Here is a 26,223-nt window from a genome sequence, read left to right on the forward strand (position 1 = left end):
GTCCCTCTTCAGTCTTGTAACAAAATTACAATAAAAATTAAAACCAATCGGAAGGGGATATTTTTCAGATTCTAGACAGGGTATCCTTGCCTGTTGTGCCTGAACAGGAGCAATTCCGTCTAGGTTCTCCTATAACCTCAATGGAAGTTCTCCATGCTATTAAAACGTTAAAGCCGGGAAAAGCCCTGGGTTTAGATGGGTACACACCCTTCTTTTATAAGAAGTTCATGGGACTCTTAGTGCAACCACTTACAGACATGTTTAATGCCTTACGGGACGGTCACCATTTATTGCCTAATGGTAATACTGCCGGAATAACAATTATTCCCAAACCTGGGAAAGATGAAAAGCTTTGTAGCTCTTATCGTCCGATCTCACTGATAAATATTGACCTCAAATTGCTCGCTAAAGTATTGGCTAATCATCTTCAGACAGTGATTCTATCATAAGTAAAGGACGATCAGGCCGGCTTTATGCCGGGGAGATCCACAGCTGATAATATTTGTAAAATTCTCAACATTATATCTATATTAAATCGCACTAAAACTCCATCGCTTCTGTTAACTATTGACGCCGAGAAGGCATTTGACAGGGTTCATTGGCCTTTCTTATTCACAGTAATGGAACGGATGGGCTTAGGTGGTGGTTTTCTGACTTGGGTAAAGGAGTTATACAGAGACCAGAGGGCATGTATAAGAGTGAATGGGGGCTACACAGATACTTTCCCGATTTTCAGGGGCACTCGGCAGGGATGCCCCTTATCTCCCCTGCTTTTTGCTCTCAGTGTGGAGCCTTTAGCTGAACTGGTTCGGATGACCGGGACTGTTACTGGAGTGCAGGCAGCTAATTTCCACTCAAAAATATCATTATATGCCGATGATATCATATTTACAGTCACTGACCCAGTTCGATCCTTGGAAGCGCTCACGACTATATTGGGCCAGTTTGGGGCGGTTTCGGGGTTTCGAATTAATATGGACAAGTCGGAGATTTTACCTTTGCACCTCTCGACCTCCCAACAATCCATGTTAACCCAATTATTTAATTATCGTTGGACGAAAGGGCCTATCAAATATTTAGGAGTCAACCTGGTCATTGAGTATAAAGACCTATTCCGGGTGAATTACGAGCCTCTACTTAGCAAATTATATCAGGATTTGCAAAAGTGGGACAGATTTCAGGTTTCATGGTTGGGGCGAATAGCCATTGTAAAAATGAATCTCTTTCCCCGATTAAGTTATCTTTTTCAAGTATTGCCATGTCTAATCCTGGATATTTGGTTTTCCAAGGTACAGAAGAAAGTCTTTGCTTACATATGGAAAAAAAGACCTCCCAGGGTCTCTCGCACAGCTCTGTATCGGAGCAGGGATAAGGGGGGACTGGGAGTTCCACACCTACAGAAATATTATGTAGCCTTCCAAATACAAGCGGTAATTGAATATCATATCCCAGGACATAGGAAACAGTGGATGACACTTGAAGGCATTGGGTTAGGTCGGAAGGTTTTAGAAAGCATTTTTTGGGAGCGGACACAACCTAAATATAATGAGTCATCTATATTACCATCATTGCAGTGCACTCTATCAATTTGGTATAAGTGGAGGGTGAGACTTACAGGGAAACTGGGGTGTTTTTTTCCGGCCAAAATTCGATCTATGTCCCAGTTTCCGGTGGGTGGTATGTCTCAGACATTTCAGATTTGGGGTGATAAAGGTCTTTCTTCTGTACAGCAGGTGTGGGAAGCGGGAGCGATGAAACCTTTCTCCATTCTTCAACAAGAATATAATCTCAAGAAGGAAGACTTTCTGGCTTATGCCCAGTTACGGCATTATCTTCATAGCGCAGAGGTCATTAGAGATCTAGCCAAAGGAGTGTCCCCGATAGAAGGGTTTTGTTTGGCACCCAAGAAACCGCCCAAAATAATGTCCAAGGTTTATAAATTACTGGATGATAACGGGGCGTATCAAGCCTCGCATCTCAAAGCATGGGAGACAGATTTGGGGGAAGTGTGGGATACTGAACGGTGGAATATGTGCTTCTTGGGTTTAGGACGTCACTCCATGTCCACTGCCATGATAGAGAATGAATATAAATTATTTTATAGATGGTATATTTGCCCAGACAAACTATCAAAATGGTATTCTCAGACCCCAAATGTGTGCTGGCGATGTGATAAAGTCCCTGGTACTTTTTTACATATTTGGTGGGGATGCTCAGGTATCAAAACTTTCTGGGCGCATATCCATAAGATGGCCACTGAGATGCTGGACACGGCGATATGGCTTAGCCCGGAAGCTTGGCTCTTGGGAATGGGACATGAAGATCAGGGCTTTTCCACTAAACGACTTTTGCGCTATTTAACCATAGCGGCTAGGTTAGTCGTGGCACAGTGGTGGAAGAAGAGAGAATGTCTATCGGTCAGTTTGGTGGTCAAGAGACTATTGAGTATAAGGACGATGGAGAAGATCACAGCTTACCGTAAGGACGCAATGATTAAATATGAAAAAATATGGAATCCCTTTGATAAATGGCTTCAGACATATGGGCAGTAAGAAATTAGGGTTTTAGGGTCACGGGGAGACTTACCGAGTAGGTCCTATGCTGCGATGTCTGAGGGCCTCTTACCTTCTCATGTGGAATTTCTGTTTTGCAAGTATCTATGACTACATACCTATGTATGATGTGTGATTGTTTTTACCAGGATACACCTGCTACCGCAGAGTTTAATGCTTAAGAGTTGTGGGGGAGGGGGACTAAGTTGTATAACGTTGATTGGATATGTGGGCAGTCTCGAAAGAGATGTAGCTTTATGTCACCTGTTTTAGCGTGTATTTGTTGTATATCCAAATAAAAAGTTAAATTATAAAAAAAATTTAAAACCAAAAATAGAAGAAACCCAACTCCGCCGGGTAGCAGGCGGGTTTTGTGAGGACTAAAATCCTGCTGTCCTAGAACACCTGTTACAGATAAGCAACTCTGCTTTCTCCTAGGACAAGCAGGATAATAATCCTCACATGGGTGAATCCCTTGCTACCGACTGCTCCCCAACACAAAAGGGGACCAAAAAGCACCAACTAGGTGCCAAAGAGCACAACAACCACAGTGCTGTTAGTAACAGAGGGGAAGACAGCTTGAACACAAACAATGGGCTCTAGACAGGGAGAGTTTGGAATCTCTTTGAAGTGTAGAACCTAAGGACAGACTGGCCAAACCTACTATCATGTTGGCCATCCCTATCCAGACAGAAGAAAGATGCGAAAGTGTAGAGAAAATTCAATGTCGCAGCCCTGCAGATCTCCTCCACAGGACCTGCTTGCAAGTGGGCCACTGACATTGCCATGGCTGTAACAGATTGAGCCTTGACAAGATCCCCAAGATGCAGTATCGCTTGGGCATAACAGAAGGAGATGCAGTCTGCTAGCCAATTGGATAGTGTCTGTTTGGCCACTGCAACTCCCAAGCTAATTCCTGTCAAAAGAAATAAAAAGTTGGGTGGACTGTCTATGGGCTTCTATCTGCTCCAGATAGATGGCTGAGGCTCACTTGCTTGACAATTGACTGTTTAAGATGGAAGTCTGTCACCATCTTGAGCAGGAACTTAGGGTGGATATGCAAGACCATCCTATCATGATGAAACTTGATATAAGGTGGATAAGCCACTAAGGCCTGTGGCTCAATGAACCTGTGAGTGAGGTGACCACCACCAAAAATATGATCTTCCAGGTCAAATACTTCAGGTCACAAGAGCACAGTGTCTCAAACGAAGCTTTCATCAGCTGAGTAGCACCACGCTGAGGTCCCAAGACAAAGGAGGCAGCCTTAGGGGAGGTTTCAATTGAAGCAGGCCCTGCATAAAGCGTTCAACTATCGGTTGTACAAAGATGGGCGTACCATCTACACCTTGGTGGTATGCGCCAATTGCACTGAGATGAACTCTAATGGAGCTGGTCTTCAAGCCAGCCTAGACAGGTATAGAAGGCAGTCAAGCAGTTTTCACGTGGGGCAGGAGAACGGATTGAGGGCCTTCTGCTCACACCACATAGAAAACCTCCTCCACTTCAATCTGTAGGACTTTCTAGTGAAAGGCTTTCTGGAAGCCACCAGGATCCAAGACATCCTCAGAAAGAGCAAGAGGCTGCAAGATTAACCTCTCAACATCCAGGCTATGAGCGACAGGGACTGGAGGTTGGGATGCTGCAGCCTGCCCTGATCTTGCGTGATGGGATCTGTGGAAGTCCCCATACTGATCTGTCTCCAGATGGACAACTCCCGATGGAGTGGAAACCAAATCTGCCTCAGTCAATGAGGGACTAATGAGGATCATAGCCCCTCAGTCCTTGCAAAGCTTCAAGAGAATCTTCATGACTAGAGAAATTGGAGGATATGTGTACAGAAGACCCCTGCCCCAATGTCAGACAAAGGCATCTGAGGCTGGTTTGCCATCTGTCCTATACAGGGAGCAGAACTGGAGTCACCTTCCTGTTGCAGGGGGACACGTACAAATTCACATCTGGAAGACACAGTTCGCTACCCCCTGGTCCAGAGATCACTTGTGAGGTCTGAAGGCACGACTCAGTTTTTTAGCTATCACATTCTCTGTTCCAGCTAGATACATAGCCCCGAGTACCATCCCCTGGGACAGGGCCCAGGACCAGATCTGGACCGCTTCCCGGCACAGGAGGTACGACCATGTACCTCCCTGCTTGTTGACATACAACATCGCAACTTGGTTGTCTGTTTGTATCGGACGATACTGCTGGAAAGCCGATCTCTGAAAGCCCATAGCATGTACCTGGATTGCCCAGAGCTCCAAGAAGTTGATCTGACCCCCATGATTCCTGGGTGGACCATAAGCCCTGGGTGCGGAGCCCCTCTACATGAGCTCCCCACACCAAGGTGGATGCATCTGTGGTAAGGGCAATTTGGATAGGGTGATTTTGGAAAGATATTTCCCATTCCAAATTCGAGAGAGCCCACCACCAGGACAAATAGTCCCAGAGAGGAGTGACTTGGTTGTAAGCCCAGCGGCTCTACATGGCCTGGTGTCACTGTGACCTCAGGGTCCACTGGGCTCTGCCCATGTGTAGGCATGCCAAGGCAGTAACATGGATAGTTGAGGCCATGTGCCCTAACAGCCTCAATGTGTGTCAAGCTGAAACCTGTCGCTCTGTTGAATCACCACTGCTTTGGACGCCAAGGTGACCACCCTGGAGCAAGGTAGGAAGGTTCTTGCCTGAGCAGTGTTTAGCAGGACTCCTATGAAGTCCAATCGAGGTGACAGACTGAGTTGGGACTTTGAGTAGTTGATGACGAACCCTAGCGACTCCAACACCCGGATTGTCAAGCACAGGGACCGATCGGCCCCAATCTGAGAGGTGCTCTTGACCAGCCAATCGTCCAAGTATGGGAAGACATGCACTCCCATTATGCGGAGGTGCGCATCCACCATGGCCAGACATTTTGTGAAGACACGTGGGGCTGACGCTAGCCCGAATGGCAACATTTTGTTCTGGAAGGGCTGTTTTCCCACCACAAATGTGAGATACTTCCTGTGACCTGGGAAGATCTCAATGTGAGTGTATGCGTCCTTTAAATCGAGAGAGCATAGCCAGTCCCCTTTTTGCAATAGGGAATCAGGGTGCCGAAACCATCTTGAAGTTTTCTTTTTTTGAGAAACTTGTTCAAGGCCCTTAGGTCTAGGATGGAATGGATTCCCCCTGTTCTCTTTGGAATCAGGAAGTACCAGGAGTAGAATCCCTGCCCTCTTTACCTTGCTGGTACAGGCTCGACCACTCTGGCCATCAAGAGGGCGGACAGCTCCCAAAACAGTACCTCCTGATGCGCTACTGGCCCCCCAAAAAGGGCACGGGAGGCAATTTTACAGGACACCCAATAGGTTTATTTGGTACCCTTGATGGACGATGGACAGAACCCACTGGTCTGAGGTTATATTGGGCCACTAATCCACAAAGAACCATAGACTGCCTCCGACTGGAGGGTCCAGCATCTTGGGTGGCTAGTTTATGCTCCCTATGATTCAGTCAATATCTCGTCCCAGGATTTGCCTGGGGATCTGGCTGGGGCCTGAGAGCTCTCTATTGCTTAACACGGCCTCGTGGGGGCGAAGGACCAGAAGACAGTACTTCCTCTGGTGGCAGAAAGACTTCTTCTGTCCCTGCCTCACAGATCTCCTGGCTGAGAAGGGTGGGTCTGAAGTGCTGGCGGAGAGCTGCTGGAGGGTCTCATGGTGATCCTGCAACTGGACCCCTCATCCCTCACCTTATCTCCAAAGAGATTCTCTCCTGTGCACAGCGGGTCAGCGAGTCTTTCCTGCACCTCCAGTCAGAGATCCGAGGCCCGCAGCCATGCCATTCTGCGGGTACCGATTCCTGCTACAGAGACTCTTACTGTCATCTTGAAAACATCGTAGGTTAAACGAACCTCATGTTTTCCACACTCCAGGCCCTGATGCACCAACGAGAAGGAGGGGTCTTGCTGCTGCTGAGGCAGTTGCTTGTCCATCTCTTGCAGAGGCTGCGTGAGTATTGGCTCATGTAGAGCTGGTAAGAGGCAATGCAGGCAATGAGCATGGCCCCCTTGGAACAATTTCCTCCCAAAAGCATCCCTGGTATGCTAAGTATCAGTTCTTCCATTTGCTATCACAAAATCAAATCCTTTTCAGATCCACCTTATAAAAATGGTAGCATAACTAATCACAGTATTCTAAAATAATTCCGAGGACTAATAGTGCCCTAATTTTTAAACAGACACAGAATTACCTAGTCTAAGCAGGAAAGACTTAACCCTTGGTTCACTAAGGCTTTTCTCCCATTCTATGTCTATAGAAAAAATAAACCACATTAATGAACCAGGCCATTTCAGAAAGGATCAGTGTTACCAGGTAAAAGCAGCTGGCTGCATTCCGATGTCTCAGTAACAGGGAGAAGGGACAAACACGTGAGATCTTTAGATTCTCCAAGACCTTCTCCTAGTGGGATTGATGTGTTCTGCACAAACTGAACCAGCAGCTATAAAAGAGTAAAAAACCAAAACAAAACATATTACAGCCAGACCTACCCAAAGTAGGAGCAAAAGAATAGGAGGGAAAAACAGAGTAGCCATAATTCTATAGTAATGATGGACACTAGAGATGTGAATCGGAACTGATATCGGATCCGATTCTGGTTCCGATTCACATCTCTAATGGACACTGCATAGAGGAAAAGATGGTACATAAGATAATTCAGTAAGACATTGTACAAAGGAAGAAAGATCGATCTCAGGAATATATATAAACAACGGGGGGGGGGGGGGGGGGGGAGAGACAAATCCCAGGAACACTGAAATAACAGCAGAGATGCTTCACAGAATAGAATAGAAATCTCAAGAATATATATATAGGGAGGGTTACTTTAAAAGTTATTTCAGCACTGCTTTATCCATAGAAAAGAACTGCCCCCCATGCAGGTAAACTTATGTGCACAGGACCTGTAGGTGTGTAAATTTACTCACACTAAACAGTCATTCCCATGGGTGAGGTTTCTACTTCGTACATAATTTTGAATTTTCAAAAGTATATGCCTATTTTTCCCTGAAAATTAGCAGGTATAAGCGTGTATGAAGTTTTCCACGGATAATTTTCAAAGCGAGCTAACTTGTCCAAGTTCAATTTGAAAATTGGTATAAATTCTGCAAATAAAAGATTTAGCAGCAATGCAAGCAGTTTTACAATTACCCCCAAGTAGCAGCAATATCGTAAAGAAGAAACTCAAAAGGATCCCAAGTATACTGTATCCAGTATTACACATACTACACAGAGGAAACCCCGATAGGTCCCCAGACTATACTGTAACACACTAAAAGATCCCACGTATACTGTATCCAGTATTACACATACTACACAGAAGAAACCCCGATAGGTCCCCAGACTATACTGTAACACACTAAAAGATCCCACGTATACTGTATCTAGTATTACACATAGGAAACCCTGATAGATCCCCAGGCTATACTGTAACACTGAAAGATCCCAAGTATACTGTATACAGTATTACACATACTACACAGAAGAAACCCTGATAGATCCCCAGACTGTACTGTAACACTGAAAGATCCCAAGTATACTGTATCCAGTATTACACATAATACACAGAAGAAACCCCGATAGGTCCCCAGACTATACTGTAACACACTAAAAGATCCCACGTATACTGTATCCAGTATTACACATACTACACAGAAGAAACCCCGATAGGTCCCCAGACTATACTGTAACACACTAAAAGATCCCACGTATACTGTATCCAGTATTACACATAGGAAACCCTGATAGATCCCCAGGCTATACTGTAACACTGAAAGATCCCAAGTATACTGTATACAGTATTACACATACTACACAGAAGAAACCCTGATAGATCCCCAGACTGTACTGTAACACTGAAAGATCCCAAGTATACTGTATCCAGTATTACACATACTACACAGAAGAAACCCTGATAGATCCCCAGACTGTACTGTAACACTGAAAGATCCCAAGTATACTGTATCCAGTATTACACATACTACACAGAAGAAACCCCGATAGGTCCCCAGACTATACTGTAACACACTAAAAGATCCCACGTATACTGTATCCAGTATTACACATACGAAACCCTGATAGATCCCCAGACTATACTGTAACACACTAAAAGATCCCACGTATACTGTATCCAGTATTACACATACGAAACCCTGATAGGTCCCCAGACTATACTGTAACACACTAAAAGATCCCACGTATACTGTATCCAGTATTACACATACGAAACCCTGATAGATCCCCAGACTATACTGTAACACACTAAAAGATCCCACGTATACTGTATCCAGTATTACACATACTACACAGAAGAAACCCTGATAGATCCCCAGACTGTACTGTAACACTGAAAGATCCCACGTATACTGTATCCAGTATTACACATACTACACAGAAGAAACCCCGATAGGTCCCCAGACTATACTGTAACACACTAAAAGATCCCACGTATACTGTATCCAGTATTACACATACTACACAGAAGAAACCCTGATAGATCCCCAGACTGTACTGTAACACTGAAAGATCCCACGTATACTGTATCCAGTATTACACATACTACACAGAGGAAACCCCGATAGGTCCCCAGACTATACTGTAACACACTAAAAGATCCCACGTATACTGTATCCAGTATTACACATACTACAGAGGAAACCCCGATAGGTCCCCAGACTATACTGTAACACACTAAAAGATCCCATGTATACTGTATCCAGTATTACACATACTATAGAGGAAACCCTGATCCCCAGACTGTACTGTAACACTGAAAGATCCCACGTATACTGTATCCAGTATTACACATACTACACAGAAGAAACCCTGATAGATCCCCAGACTGTACTGTAACACTGAAAGATCCCACGTATACTGTATCCAGTATTACACATACTACACAGAAGAAACCCCGATAGGTCCCCAGACTATACTGTAACACTAAAAGATCCCACGTATACTGTATCCAGTATTACACATACTACACAGAAGAAACCCTGATAGATCCCCAGACTGTACTGTAACACTGAAAGATCCCACGTATACTGTATCCAGTATTACACATACTACACAGAAGAAACCCCGATAGGTCCCCAGACTATACTGTAACACTAAAAGATCCCACGTATACTGTATCCAGTATTACACATACTACACAGAGGAAACCCCGATAGGTCCCCAGACTATACTGTAACACACTAAAAGATCCCACGTATACTGTATCCAGTATTACACATACTACAGAGGAAACCCCGATAGGTCCCCAGACTATACTGTAACACACTAAAAGATCCCACGTATACTGTATCCAGTATTACACATACTACAGAGGAAACCCTGATCCCCAGACTGTACTGTAACACTGAAAGATCCCATGTATACTGTATCCAGTATTACACATAGGAAACCCTGATAGATCCCCAGACTGTACTGTAAATCACAGATCCCAAGTATACTGTATACAGTATTACACATACTACACAGAGGAAACCCTGATAGATCCCCAGACTGTACTATAACTGAAAGATCCCACGTATACTGTATCCAGTATTACACATACTACACAGAAGAAACCCTGATAGATCCCCAGACTGTACTGTAACACTAAAAGATCCCATGTATACTGTATCCAGTATTACACATAGGAAACCCTGATAGATCCCCAGACTGTACTGTAACACTGAAAGATCCCAAGTATACTGTATCCAGTATTACACATACTACACAGAAGAAACCCTGATAGATCCCCAGACTGTACTATAAAACAGGAGACAGTGGATCGACACAGACACTTCCCAGTAATGTATAGTAACAGTGAGGACACTGGAAAAGAGATTCCACCAAGATACTATAATGTTATACTATACTATAAAGATTCATAAGGCCCTACATAACATCTCTCCACTCAACTTAACCTTCCAGCTTCAACTACACTCCTCTAAAAAAAACCAACCAGAAGGGCATACCAGAACAGAATGATCACCCAACCTGCAAAATCTACCCTGAGGAAACGCGCTCTATCTACAGCGGGCCCGTCTCTCTGGAACTCCCTACCACCGGACCTCCGCCTTGAGCCGTGCCATACTACTTTTAAAGTGAAACTCAAGACTTGGCTCTTTCCCAGAGAGCTAAAAGCAAGAAGAACAACAACCATCCTTGCCTTACAGCAATAATCTAATGTTTATATTGCTTCAGTTATATGTTTCCAAGTTGTGTTCTAAGTTGATCTTAGTTGTTCTAAGTTGATCTTAGTTGTTTTCCCAATAGATTGTACTTTATTATATATTATCCGTTCACTATTTCGATATGTTCCATGTAAAACGCCTCCCCGGCGATAGTTATCTCTGTTAAATGTGAACCGGAGTGATATGTATTGTATACAGGAACTTTCGGTATATAAAAACCAAAAATAAATAAATAAATAAAGTCAGCAGAGCTTTCCATAGAAAGATTCATGGAACAGTGAGTGGCAGCTACAGTGAGAGAGCCTATGAATGTCCTCCAGTGTAGCAGGTGTCCAAAGCCATCATATTTTAGAGAACTTCATTGTTAGTTGAAAGGTGAATGGCCTAGTCAGCCAGCAGCACAGTCACATTAATTGAACATTTGTCTTAAATCGGCAAGCTATCAGGCCGATACAGTACAGTGCGCTCTTGGACACGCGTTTTCCCTTACCCCTTATTCAGTAAGGGAAAACGCGCGTCCAACCCGAAGCACCTAATAGCGCCTTCAACATGCAAATGCATGTTAATGGCCCTATTAGGTATGCGCGCGTGATTCAGAAAGAAAAATGTGCAGCCAAGCCGCACATTTTACTTTCAGAAATTAGCGCCGACCCAAAGGTTGGCGCTAATTTCTTCCGGCACCGGGAAAGTGCACAGAAAAGCAGTAAAGACTGCTTTTCTATGCACCCTCCGACTTAATATCATAGCGATATTAAGTCGGAGGTCCCGAAAAGTTTAAAAAAAAAATTTGAATTCAGCCCGCGGCTGTCGGGCCGAAAACCGGACGCTCAATTTTGCTGGCATCCGGTTTCCGAGCCTGTGGCTGTCAGCGGGTTTGAGCACAGACGCCGGCAAAATTGAGCGTCGGCTGTCAAACTCGCTGACAGCCGCCGCTCCTGTCAAACAGGAGGCGCTAGGAACGCGCTAGTGTCCCTAGCGCCTCCTTTTCCCGGTTTTTACCGCATCACCTAATTTAAATACAGAATCGCGCCCACCGGCAAAGGGCTGTGTGCGCGCCGGGAGAGCAGACGTTCGCTCTCCCGCGGACTTTACTGTATCGGCCCGTATATTAGCAGACTTCTAACAGCAGGAAGAAAAAATGACAACCAAAGTTGTTAACTTCTCTGTACTAAAATAAGAAAATTGTCAGCTTTCCTGTGACAATGTGGCAGGGAAGAAGGTAAAAAGCATCAGAGGTAGAAGGGATCAAACCCTGACCTAGGTGTTTAAGGCCAGGTTATCCTCCAGTGGACTCACCAAGAATCATGGAAGAAATACTAAGCTAAGAAACAGCATCACGGCATGTGACGTCACAACGTCGTGACGTCACGCTTCAGCGGCCGTGCAGGCGTCCATCTTCGCGAGCAGCTGGAGGCAGGAGAGGTCATCAGATGTCCGGAGGGGCTGCAAAAAGTAAGTCGCTTCGCCGCTTTACACTGCCAGTCCCTTCTTCCCTCCTCCCGGAGCAAGGCTGCTTTTCGCGCCCTGCTTCGGGAGGAGGGGAGAGGGGACTGGCACGGGGGAAGCCTCGATGTCCGGAGGGGAGCTGCAAAAGTAAGTCGCTTCGTCGCTTTACACTGTCGCCGAGCGTAGGATTGCCCGTCCTCTCCCCTCTCTCTCTTGCAATTTTTTTTCTTCGCTTTTTTTTTGCTTCGGGAGGAGGGGAGAGGACTGGGGCTGCCCCGGAGACCGGCACCCATGATCGCGGCCGGGGCAGGTGAGCGGGGGCTGGGGGAAAGCTTGCCACCTACCCTTACCCTTGCCTCTAACGCAGGGGTAAGGGTAGGCGGTAAGTTAGCAGGTTAAATGCGCGGCAAAATGGCAGGGAAAGATAGCGATAGTCAGGGCGCAGGTTACTGGATGCTAGGGAATAGCTAATTCGCTCGTTTGCATGCAATATCCATGCCGCGTGCGGAAGGGGTTGCCCGGGGATTTTAGGACACGGTAAGGGTAGGTTAAAGGGGGTTGTGGATCGCAGGAAGGGCTAACGCAGCCGGAAAGTGAGTAGAACACGGGTTAGGAGCGGGGTAAACGCGGCCGCACTTTACTGGATAGACCTGAAAGTTAGGGAGACTCGCCTACAGAGGATCCTTATTGGACCAGCATTAGGTGTGTCCCAAATTGAGGACTATATATAAGGAGTCATAGCCTGACACACCTTTTATCGGTTAAACATTCCTCAGAGTTCGCTCTGTGACATCCCTGTTGTTCGGCTTATTTACTGAGTGTTCCTGGTTCCTGCTCTTTTCCTGGTCCTCATCTCTGCTCCTGAGCCCTACTCTGTTTCCAGCCTCAGCTTGTAAGTCCTGGCTGCTGTCTGCATCCAAGGGTCCAACCTGCTGGGAACAGCGGCTTCTTCAAGCAGAACACACCATGAATTGTAAGGAGCAGTGTGTCACACATGTGAGCATGGTCTGTCAGGTCTGTCATGATGGGAAAAAGGCAGAGAACCACTGATACAGGGACACCTATTGGACCAGAATTAGATGTGTCCCAAATTGAAGGCTGTATATAAAGAGCTCTAGCCTGACACACCTTTGCTGATCTAACAGCCCTCATAATGTGTTACATGATATCTCTGTTTGGCCAAATTCCTTGTGTGTTTCTGGTTCCTGCTATGTCCTTGCTCCTCAGCTCTGCTCCATTTCTGGGTGCCAATGGGTTTCAGCTTCTGCCTGGAGGACAGCTGCATCCAAGGACCCAACTGACAGGAAACAGCAGCTGCTCCAGACCGCCCAGCCTCACTAAGGTACACCCCCACCCAGGCACAATATCTCCTCTCCGTCCTCAGCAGAACGGTCCATAACGAAAGTATAGTTAGAGCAGAGATACAGAGAAAGTTATCAGAGACCAAAGAGTCATAGGGAGGGAATAGTTCAAGTGGGAATGCAGAGAGCACAGCACCAGAGGCAGCACAAAGAGGGGAAATGCAGAGAAACAGAGGGAGGGAAGGGCAGCAGAAGGCATGCAGAGAAATGCAGAGAGGAGACATTGCCAGAGGCAGCGCAGATAGATAAAAGCACCAGGAGTGCACGGTTAGAGGACCTGAAGGAGAGTAGAGAGTTCCAGAGAGAAGGATCCGTAGGGAGAGTAGAGATGCCTCCCCTCCTTCCATCCATAAAATAAGACAACAGGAAGCAGAAGATATAAGGAACAGACCCCAGTTCCCCCTCCTGTTCCCTGCAACGAGAACACGAAGCAGAGGGCTATTCTCTGCCAAGTGAGATTCACGTAGTTTGGCTGTCGGGAGATTCAACACAGTTGGAAGGCAAAAGTCTTCAGCCAGCCTGCTGCCCCCATATTTTTTCCTTCTTGGGCATAAGCCTAGTATGCATTTTAACAAATCCAGGCCTGGCAGAGGGAATAACTGGAAGGCAGTGCATAAAATTTGCAATTCTAATTAAAAATTTTAAATGCAATTTTTTTGTGCAGGCTAGCATCCTTTCTTTAAGTTCACTAAATTATGGCTTACTGCCCAAACTACGAACAAAACTTTCTGTCCAAATTCAAACCATGCATTATTACTGGTACTTAGTAAGAGAGAGGAAGCAGGAACATTTGGCAGGCCACACATTCTCACCAAAGACCTATAATCTGTTGGATATCACACTCCCTCTCTACTTACTACTACTACTATTTATAATTTCTAAAATGCTTCTAGACATATGCAGTGTTATACAGATACACATAAGAGACAATCCCAGCTTCATGGCGCTTACAATCTAGTCAGTGCTTCTTAATATCCAGTTTCTCACCTCTGGTTTGGATTCTAATTCATCTGATAACATTGATTCAGATTTGAGCTCCTACAGGTTGGAAAAATGAGAAAATTAGAGTTAAATATAAAAAAAACCCCCATAAAACATCAGACTTAAAATAGTAAATTTAACATTGATGTGTTGATGATCAGCACAAAATTAAATTATGGTCCTCTTATGAAAGAATTATTAGCAATTGTATCAGCCTTTGTTTATAAGTTGCATATATTGAAAGACTCTTGAAACCAAATCCCCAAGAGCTAGACTGAAACCACGGACAGCAGAGCTTAATATTTAGCTTAGTGGTTTTATGTTTTTTTGGATTGTTTTCTAGGATCGACACCAGAACTATCCAAAAGTGAGCTCTGAAAAAAGGTCCCTTCTTCAGGTGACTTAACTATGCCAGGCTTTTCATTTTTCTTAATCCCCCCCCCCCCCCCCAGACTCCCCTTCAAACTCCATTACCTCAAAATCGGGATATCACCAAAGGCAGAGGGCCCGGGGTGCCCCCTAGTGGAGTCATTTTCCAAAATGGCACCAGTCAGACCTTGCCGCATCACGTGATGAGGGAAAGGAGAGGAACCACTAAGCCTCTATCGTTACTTTTGGTCTATTGGCATATTGGGGAGGGGGATTTATTAGCATAATTTTATCTTGAAAAGGGGGGGGGAGCATGAGGGGGGCCCTACTGGCATATTTCTATACTGGAAAGGGGGTGCAGGGAAGCATTACTATTTAGGAATGGGTGTTTTGAGAATTAAAGCTGAGTGGCGGTGGGGCATCATCAAGCAGCTTTTACTTACATTTTGTTTTCTTTTTTTTTTTTTTTATTGGCAGCCCCAGGGTGAGTGGGGGGGTTCTAATAATTATCCCCAGTGATGTATAGGGTGCATGTTGGACGGAAGGGCCCATTAAATCTACTACAGGAGCATCATGACATGCATTAGGATCTCAGTGCTTCAGTGGTAGATTAACTATTGTCCAAAAGGTGCAGATCAAATTCTAAGTCAGCCACCTTGTTTTGTTTACATAGGATTATTTAAGAACATAAGACCATGCCATACTGGGTCAGACCAAGGGTCCATGAAGCCCAGCATCCTGTTTCCAACAGAGGCCAATCTGGGCTACAAGGACCTGGCAAGTACCCAAAATTGAGGGCATTTAATTGTAAAGTGCAAAGGAAGGCACCACTGGGATTTGAACCGAGAATGTCCTGTTTGTCAGACAGACACTTTAACCAGCTCAGCCACAGCACCTGACTAACCTAGACTAGTATCAACTTTGGATCTCCCTTCCCAATAAGCTCCAGATATAGAAAGGTAAGGACTCGTCTGGGAGTTGAACCCAAGACTTCTCGCATGAGCTGCTTTACAAAATTCATTCATGCAAATGCCATGCAAAGCAGATCATAATAGGGACAATTTCAGGCCTAAAATGTGTGATGCCACAATAGGGCTATATCGTGCGATATACAGTACACTGTTTAACACGCATTATAGTCATATCGGAGCTTGATGAATCTCCCTAATGGTTGCCAAAGGAAATTTTACAATATTAAAAGATTTCTTGTAGCTTTCTAATGTTTCCTTAACTATGCTGTTAATACATTTTTTTTTATGCTAGTTGTACCCTGCCACGCGTTGCTGTGGCTGAGCCTGGTTAAGTTGAAAAAACAGAACAGAGCCAGGGGATAGCTGTAATATGTTTAATTTTGCAATGCTTGTGGGTATACGTCATTTTTTATTGTTCCATCGTTAGTGCAGATATACAAATTGTCAGGTTTGCCTACTCGTGAACATGCAACATACAATTGTCCATGTGAGAAGCAATCGGTTTGTAGATGTAAACCGCAGAGGTGTAAAGATTGTCCTTGAGCTTTGTTGATGGTTATTGCAAATGCCAATCTAATTGGGAATTGTAATCTTTTAAATTGAAATGGCATATCTGTTGGAATGATAGGGATGCGAGGAATGAGTACATCTTCACCTTTGAAAGGTCCTGTCAAGATTGTAGCTTCTATGATATTGGTCCTTAAATTTTTGATAGCAACACATCCCCTTTGTTTCTCCCAGAAATTTCATAGCCTTGCAGTATGGACACACGTGCGTCATAGAGCGAATGAGAACATGCCATATGAAAGTATAATCCTGATGTGGGTTGCATCGGAAAGCAAGTTGATTATAATGTTTGGCCAGCTGATGTGGGATCCATGGCTGACGTTGAGGTGCTGTCGGTGTTAGAGGGATTTCAGCCACTGCCAGCATTTCATGGGCATGGTGTTGTGAACGAAGGAGATTGTGAGCAGCAGAACGTGCTTGCCGTGATCGCAAGCGTGCCTCTAGCAGTCTGGATGCACGTTGCTCGGCCGCTTCCTGCTGTCTTCCTACAGCTATTCTTTCCTTGTTGTGCTGTTTTTTTGCTGCCCGTTCCTCCTCCGCGCGCCTAGTTCTAAGGTGTTGTGCCGCTAGCGCAGGGTGAGTACGCCGACGTAAGTTAGATTTTCTGCGAGGCATCAATTTGGTGAATTGCAATAGATGTATGAATGGTGTGTAAAAGGATCAAGGGCAATGGGACTGTAATGTCCAAAGAGCAAGAGAAATGCACAGGGCAAAAATTAATGCCTTCTTAGGTAAGAGGATCCAGACCTTAAAAAGCAGTTACGACGCTGACAGATAAGAAATGAATTGGTGTGTATAAAGGTGGTCAGTCAGTGGGAGGTTGTGATCCTTAGGGGAGTGCCTCATCCACCTAGTAATGTGTCTGTAGAGAAGTTTCTTTTGGAGGGCTAATCCGCTAGCTTTCAGAGATCAGTAAAGGTTTGTGTGTTTTGTTTTTTTTTACCCCAAATGAACAGCACCAGCAAAGAATAGTTTAAATATGCAAGCACGCCTTCCTGGCCCTCCCCCCCCAACCCGGCAAAATAGAGCAACCCACGCTAAAGCCCCCCTCTTGGGAAATGTGGAGAATGAGTGGGCGCCCCCCCCCCGTGAAAAACGTGCAGTGGAAAATGAGAACGGTCCCCCACCGTGCTCCTCCCCGGCTACCTGTGTAAAATGCCAGCCGGTGGTGAGGGTGTGTGCTAGGGTTTGTTCCGCCGGCTGCCAGGTCGCAAAACTTCACCGGTGAAAGTGGTGCGTCAGGATTCCTGACCTAGTAAGGGCAAATGTCCGCTGAGGATATGGCGCCGACGGGCTCTTGCCCTTACTATGTCACATGGTGTACCGACGTCATTGTTGTCTCCGTATAGCATAGTAAGGGCAAGGTCCGCTGAGGATATGGCGCCGACGGGCTCTTGCCCTTACTATGTCACATGGTGTACCGACGTCATTGTTGTCTCCGTATAGCATAGTAAGGGCAAGGTCCGCTGAGGATATGGCGCCGACGGGCTCTTGCCCTTACTATGTCACATGGTGTACCGACGTCATTGTTGTCTCCGTATAGCATAGTAAGGGCAAATGTCCGCTGAGGATATGGCGCCGACGGGCTCTTGCCCTTACTATGTCACATGGTGTACCGACGTCATTGTTGTCTCCGTATAGCATAGTAAGGGCAAGGTCCGCTGAGGATATGGCGCCGACGGGCTCTTGCCCTTACTATGTCACATGGTGTACCGACGTCATTGTTGTCTCCGTATAGCATAGTAAGGGCAAGGTCCACCGGCACCATTTTGGTTGCTGGCATCCGACGGCCCTACTGAATGCGATGTGTCCCGGACCGTTCCTGTGGTGCCGGCGGAGAAGCACGGACTTGTTTCAGGTGTAGTGTGTGATCGGAGTGCAGTGCGTGGGTCGGTGGAAGAGGGTACTTTAATTTAAATTCGGAGGGTGTGTGAAATACGTGGCTTCCCAATGCAGCAGCCAGGAATTCGTGTTTTGGGAGGGTGGGTGAAGTAAGTGACATTGGCAGGCGTGTGGGTGGGGGTGTGTGGTGTGATGAGTGTGGATTTCTGTGTGTTATGAGGGAGTGGGAATGAAAGACAATAGCCCTGTGTGGGGGTGGGGCGTGGTGTGTGTGAAAGGTGTAAGAGGTTGCGCTTGCGCTGACGGCCACCAGATGTCGCTATTTTGTGTAAGCAATTTTTAAACTTGTATTACCTGTTCACAGGTGTGACCTATATGTAATGTAAGTGTATAAGATCCTTCCCGTATGGGAAGTGAATGTGTGCAAATCTGAACGCATTCGGTTAAGCGGTTGGCGAGATTAGCGATGACATACAAACTATTGTTGAGATTACTTACCTGATAATCTCCTTTTCCTTAGTGTAGACAGATGGACTCAGAACAAGTGGGTATAGTGTGCTCGTGCTAGCAGTTGGAGACGGATCTGACGTCAGCACGGGTACATATACCCCCACAGGAAGTGAAGCAACTCAGTAATCTTCCTTGCAAAAGCTGTTATGGATATATGTGTACTGACGCTCAATGAATTAGTAAAACAGGATTCCCCTGACCAATTGATAGTAGCTGGAGACCGCCAGCGCTTCCAACCGGAAGGCGTCAACACCTGGTAGAGTGGATGCTCTTATGTAAGAAACTGACATGGCGTACCTTGAATCGGTGAAACCCATGTATACTGGCAGCTGGGCGGGATGCTGAGTCCATCTGTCTACACTAAGGAAAAGGAGATTATCAGGTAAGTAATCTCAACATTTCCTAGCGTGTAGCCAGATGGACTCAGAACAAGTGGGATGTACAAAAGCTTTACTCCCGGACTGGGCGGGAGGCTGCCTAAGGACTGCGTAGGACTGCCCTCGCAAATGCTGAGTCCTCCCTAGCCTGGACATCCAGACGGTAGAACCTGGAGAAGGTATGGAGGGAGGACCATGTCGCCGCCTTACATATCTCTGCAGCCGACAGCATCCTAGATTCTGCCCAAGAGGCCGCCTGCGCTCTGGTGGAGTGAGCCTTGACCTGCAGAGGTGGTGACTTCCCGGCCTCTACGTAGGCCGCTCTGACAACTTCCTTGATCCAGCGGGCTATGGTGGGCTGAGAGGCCGCTTCCCCTTGCTTCTTCCTGCTGTGAAGGACGAACAGATGGTCCGTCTTTCGTACTGCTTCTGTCTTTTCCAGGTATCTGGGCAGTAATCTGCCGATGTCGAGATGGCGTAGCAAACGCCCTTCTTCTGATTTCTTCAGACCCGCCGTGGTTGGCAAGTTATGGTTTGGTTGAGGTGAAATTGTGAGACTAATTTAGTAAGAAAGAAGGAACCGCGCGAAGATGGATAGCCTCTGGAGTGATTCTGAGAAAGGGATCATGGCAGGTCAGCACTTGTAGCTCTGAGATGCGGCGTGCGGAACACACCGCCAGCAAGAAAACCATCTTCAAAGTTAGCGAACGGAGAGACAGGCCCTGAAGGGGTCTGAAGGTGGATCCCGCGAGGAAATCCAAAACTATGTTGAAGTTCCACAGGGGCACTGGCCACTTCAGTGGCGGACGAATGTGCTTGACTCCTTTCAGGAAGTGGGCAAGATCTGGGTGCGTGGCAATGGTCTTGCCATCCCTCCTGGGACCGTAGCAAGACAACGCAGCCACCTGAACCTTGATGGAGCTTAGGGAGAGACCCTTCTGAAGGCCATCCTGCAAGAAATCCAGAACACTAGGAATCGTGGTCGCATGTGGATTGGTGCCATGAGTGTCGCACCAGGCTTCAAATACTCTCCAGATCCTTATGTAGGTGAAGGATGTGGAAAACTTGCGTGCTCGGAGGAGTGTATCTATCACCAGCTCCGAGTAACCTCTTTTCTTCAGTCTAGCCCTCTCAATGGCCAGACCGTAATAGAGAATTGAGCTGGATCCTCGTGGAGGATGGGACCTTGATGTAGTAGGTCCCTGAGAGGAGGCAGGGGAAGAGGCTCCCCTGTCAGTAGTCTTCTCATGTCCGCGTACCAGGGTCTTCTTTGCCAGTCTGGTGCCACTAGAAGAACTAGGCCTCTGTGCCTTGTGTATAAGGGCGCCCAGCAGGGGCCACGGAGGAAAGGCGTATAGCAGAGTCCCTGGAGGCCATGGCTGAACCAGGGCGTCGATCCCATGAGAGAACGGATCCCGCTTGCGGCTGAAGTATCTGGGTACTTGAGCATTGGACCTGTCCGCTAATAGGTCCATGTCCGGAGTCCCCCACCGATCCACAATCATCTGGAAGGCTGGGGGGGACAGCTGCCATTCTCCCGGAGTTAGACTTTCCCTGCTGAGGAAGTCTGCCGCGTTGTTGTCCCTTCCGGCAATGTGGACGGCGGAGATGTCCTGGAGATTCGCCTCTGCCCAGGCCATCAGCGGGGTTATCTCTAGGGACACCTGTTGGATTTGGAAAACACGCTCAGCGAGCGTGCAGGAACTCCAAACTGCTTTGGAGACGGAAATTACTGAGTTGCTTCACTTCCTGTGGGGGTAATATGCACCCGTGCTGACGTCAGATCCGTCTCCAACTGCTAGCACGAGCACACTATACCCACTTGTTCTGAGTCCATCTGGCTACATGCTAGGAAATTAACATTTTTATTTATATAGATAAAATACTCCAAAGGACACATAGGCAGAGGAAGAAAAGAGGAGGACACTATCACCAAGAAAATAGCAAATCCTGTAGATAGTGCAAAAGTGCCAAAGGAAGCCTGAAAAGGAATAAAAATCAACAGGCTTGCCTCATGTACTGACTCACCCACACATGTGGTGGGGTACTGGAGACCAATTCCATCAGGTTCAGATCTGCTAATGCAAACAAAATATAAGATATTCCACAAGACTGTCCCCAATCCAGGAGCAGGTAGGCTAACAGCTCTAAGAGAAAATGCAAAGCTTTTCAACTCAATACAGCAAGCTCCAGGATTTCAGGACAGCATGGTACATACCAGAGGTCAAGCAGAAGAGCAGTACAAGTCTGTGAATTGATTTATAAATTAATAAAGTAAAGTGGACTTAAACTAAGGAGCAGTCTCCGTACTGATAAGCTGTTTCAGTGTCCATCCTACAAATCAAATTAATCAAATTCATTTGAGTCTTTAGTTTGTGGAAATCTATGATCAGTGGACCATATTTTTTTTGGATTTTGGATTACAATTTAAAGGTCTCTGGGTTTCTATTTTTCAGGATCTTTTTTTGGGATTTTTATCGCTATTGGTCGGTCCACATGGCATTGTTAGGGGGAGAATGGAAAAACATTTTGAGTTTTTTTGAAGACCATATAGCAGCAGAAATAAAGCAGACTTCTCTTTTTGACTCTATGGAATCTATTGAACCATCTGTTTCTTGGGCATATTTGATAGCCTCAAAGAAATTAGTCCGTGCTGAGATGCATCAGGCAACTATGGTTAAATACATAAAACAACAAATGATTCCACATGGTTTGTGCATGCAAGAAGAGCCCCGAGTGTTTCAAGAAGATCCTGAGTTTGTGTCTAAATGGATGGCTACTCTAAATAAATGTTCTTTGGACTTAATGTTGTTGATTGTTGAGCATACGTCAGTTTCAATGATTTACAGAAGGAGATCTTGTAAATGAAGTTGCCTTTACAAGCGTCTACTAATTTAGAAATCTTGGATGCTTCTCAGAAACAATTAGAAACTACCATAGCTCAATTTAAGATCCAACTTAAACAATGTAAAATGCAAAAGTTCCATAGAGACGAACAAGACTACAGATCTAATCAGGTGTATTTTTGGTGTTCTAAAAAAAGATTCTAATAAACGCCCACATGTAACATTTCAAGGCTCCAAGCTATTTGCATGGTGCAACTCTGGAGACCCGGAGTATTGTGGAACCCACAATTTGCAGAACAACAAACTTGCTATTGTTATGTACTATCGATTTAAATAGTAAATCACATACAGGCCGATACAGTAAAGTCCACGGGAGAGCGGGCAAACGCCTGCTCTCGCCAGTGCGTGTGATTCTGTATTTAAATTAGGCCCGGCGGTAAAAACGGGCAAAAGGAGCAGTGGCTGTCAGCGGGTTTGACAGCAGACGCTCAATTTTGCCGGCGTCTGTTCGAGCCCGCTGACAGCCATGGGCTTGGAAACCGGACGCCGGCAAAATTGAGCGTCCGGTTTTCTGCCCGACAGCCGCGGGCTGAATTCAAATTATTATTTTTTTTTTTAAACTGTTTTTTACTCTTCAGGACCTCTGACTTAATAATTGCCATGATATTACGTCAGAGGGTGCACAGAAAAGCAGTTTTTACTGCTTTTCTGTGCACTTTCCCAGTGCCGGAAGAAATTAGAGCCTACCTTTGGGTCGGCGCTAATTTCTGAAAGTAAAATGTGCGGCTTGGCTGCACATTTTACTTTCTGTATCCCGCGTGTATACCTAATAGGGTCATCAACATGCATTTGCATCTTGAGGGTGCTATTAGGTGCCGCGGGTTGGACACGCGTTTTCCTCCCCTTACTGAATAAGGGGTAAGGGAAAAAGAGCGTCCAAGAGCGCACTATACCGTATCGGCCTGATAGTAATGACAGCAGAAAAGAACCAGATGGTGCATCCAGTCTGCCCACCAAGCTTGTTTTGGTAGTAACTGCTGCTCCGTGCAGGTTACCCCCATGTTTCTGTTAAGGGTAGTAACTGCCGCTCCGTGCAGGTTACCCCCATGTTTCTGTTAAGGGTAGTAACTGCCGCTCCGTGCCGGTTACCCCCATGTTTCTGTTAAGGGTAGTAACTGCCGCTCCGTGCAGGTTACCCCCATGTTTCTGTTAAGGGTAGTAACTGCCGCTCCGTGCAGGTTACCCCCATGTTTCTGTTAAGGGCAGTAACTGCCTCGCCGTGCAGGTTACCCCCATGTTTCTCTTATTAGCCCAACCGAGCACGTACAGCAGATTTCTTTAAAACTCATGGAAGAAAATAAAATCGCCCTGATGCAACACTGGTGAAACGTTGGCAACGTCGACATTTCAGAGTTTTAATTGTAAGCGTTGCAGCAACTACCAGAGAAATAAGAAATTAAATAATTCCCGGAGAAATGAGATAGGAAAAGAAAAAAAAACATCGGAACGCATTGAGATAAGTACAATATTATGTAGTTTAACTCATATTCTGCTGGGCAAATCACTGCATATAATACAAGGCGAATGAGTTAATAGTGCCACACTATTCCGTGTAAACAGAAAGAAAAAAAAGAAAACAGCTACATATAGTCAAGCGATATACTGTTCAGTTCAAGTGGTCACAATTGTTGGATACAAGATAACGTGAAATAATAATTATAAAGAAGAAAAATTGAATTTTAATAAATAAAGTAAGTAAGATTTTAACAATAATAATGAAGAGAGGTTTTTAGACCCAAAATTGCAACAACTGATTTGGATTCCATATGTCAAGTTTTCAACCAGTGCCGAGGTCTTTTCCTCTGTAACCAAAAATGTAGAAAATAAAAGTAATAAAATATACATTAACAATTACAATCAAAAATGAGATATTGAAACTTGGAATGAAATAGCAAAATATCTCGAGAATATAGCAGGAGGTTTAATAACACTAGCTACTTTACTTATTATCATTATTTTAGATACTAGTGTATCCCTGATTGGGTGGATTACTTCTCTTAAGGATAGTAACTGCAGCTCCGTGCAGGTTACCCCCAAGCCTTATAAGAGTAGTATTACTCCTGGGGGAATTCTGCACAAAAAACTTAAAATTTTGCACACAAAAACTTAAAATTCTGCAAACTTTATATTGGTCAAAATAACACAATTTACATGAGTTTTTAAGTAATTACATTTTAAATTAATATATAAAAAAATTACTTAAAGATACAGAATTTTAAATATTTTGAGCAGAATTTCCCTAGAAATTCACTGTAAGAGTGTCCCTTCCACTCGCTCTCCCTACTCCCCTGGCCACTTTGCCCTTTCAGGCCCCAACTCCTCCACCTGCCAGTATCTCTCCCCTCCACCTCTAGGCTCAACCCCTTCCACTCTAATCGCCACTCCCAAAGTTTGACCCCCTTCTCAATACTGCCCCTCACCAGGCTCCCTCTGTCCCTCCCTCTCTCACACACACAATACTCCCTTCTCTCTAGTGCACATACACACATCCTTATATAAGCTCCCTCACTCTCTCGCACACACCCATCCCCTCATACAGGGGCCCTCTCTCTTGCATACACACCCACACAAGCTCCCTTTCTCACCATACACCCTCACACAGGCTACCTATGTCTCTCTCTCACACCCCTTTCACACAGGCTCTCTCTCACACATACACAATCCCTTCACACTGGCTAGCACCCTCGCATACACACGAGCTCCCAATCTCTCACACACATACACACTCCTTCACAATCCCCTCATATAGGCTCTCTCTTTCTGGCATCCACACTCAAAATACCCCACCAGCTTTCCCTCCCTGGTCTCTCTCACACGCTCCTGCTCATCCCACTGCTCTCTCAGCCCTCCTCACACACATTCGCTCTCACTAAGGTTTCCTCTTCTCCGTGAGCGGAGCACATCCGGTAGCTGCCTTCCACTTCGCCGCGAACTATGTGCGCTCCCTTCACAGTACAGCTGGGCCTTCCTCATCGCCGCGAATGGCACACCAGGACTGCACCATTCGCATAAGAATATGCCATACTGGGTCAGACCTAGGGTCCATCAAGCCCAACATCCTGTTTCCAATAGTGGCCAATCCAGGCCATAAGATGGCCTGGATTGGCCATACCGTTGCTAGTAATAGCAGTGGCTATTTTCTAAGTCAACTTAATTAATAGCAGGTAATGGACTTCTCCTTCAAGAACTTATCCAATCCTTTTTTAAACACAGCTATACTAACTGCACTAACCACATCCTCTGGCAACAAATTCCAGAGTTTAATTGTGCGTTGAGTAAAAAAGAACTTTCTCCGATTAGTTTTAAATGTGCCCCATGCTAACTTCATGGAGTGCCCCCTAGTCTTTCTACTATCCGAAAGAGTAAATAACCGATTCACATCTACCCGTTCTAGACCTCTCATGATCTTAAACATTTCTATCATATCCCCCCTCAGCCGTCTCTTCTCCAAGCTGAAAAGTCCTAACCTCTTTAGTCTTTCCTCATAGCAGAGCTTTCCATCCCCTTATCAGTTTGGTAGCCCTTCTGCGCAGAATTTGGCAATTCTACACAGAAGAGGAATTCCCCCAGGACTATAATATTTACAATCAAAACCAAGCAACTGTTAAATTCATAACAAATTATGCTTGCAAATTTTTTTACTGTGTGAGGAGCTTTCCTGTTAATTCAGACAATGCTGCCTGCGTCCTTTGCTTTGGGGCTTGGCAGTAGACGCCGTCCTGTGCTTTTCCGCTTATGTCTGCGTGTCAGTGCAAGGACATCACTTATGAGATAATATACGTGCATAAAAGCGTTGCGTTTCGGTTAATGAGGCTATACGTGAATTTCCTGATAGTCACAGAAAATGACCACTTGGCCGACCCGTTCCGTCCTTGTGAGCCTCGCACTGTGGTGTAAAGCAGCTTTCCCCCTGCCACCGCCACGAAATTCCCATTTTCTGCCGGTCACTGATCCCTTTGTTTAAGGAGCTGAAGATCTTACCTGATCTCCGGGTTCCGCTCCAGCAAACCCAGCTCTCCCCGCTCTCCGAAGACGTCACATCCGGCAGGGGAGGTACGGCACCAGTTATGCGTCTGTCCGCCGCCCGAAGGCGTCACATCCGGCGCAGGGCGCACGCGTCACTTCC

At 45.7% G+C, this 26,223-nt stretch overlaps 1 protein-coding gene across 1 annotated transcript in view; it reads right to left on the reverse strand.

Moving 5' to 3' along the window:
• ZNF410 (zinc finger protein 410) overlaps positions 1 to 26,222 on the reverse strand; it is a 146,526-nt gene extending 120,304 nt beyond the window's left edge. Inside the window, 3 exon segments of the mRNA XM_029598452.1 lie at positions 6,899 to 7,028; positions 14,562 to 14,612; positions 26,079 to 26,222. Of these exon segments, the coding sequence (XP_029454312.1) occupies positions 6,899 to 7,028; positions 14,562 to 14,594 (163 nt within the window). The 5' untranslated portion in view covers positions 14,595 to 14,612; positions 26,079 to 26,222.
• Position 26,223: the final 1 nt, after the last annotated feature.

Source organism: Rhinatrema bivittatum, chromosome 4 (genome assembly GCF_901001135.1).
Source record: "Rhinatrema bivittatum chromosome 4, aRhiBiv1.1, whole genome shotgun sequence".
NCBI classification, from domain to species: domain Eukaryota; kingdom Metazoa; phylum Chordata; class Amphibia; order Gymnophiona; family Rhinatrematidae; genus Rhinatrema; species Rhinatrema bivittatum.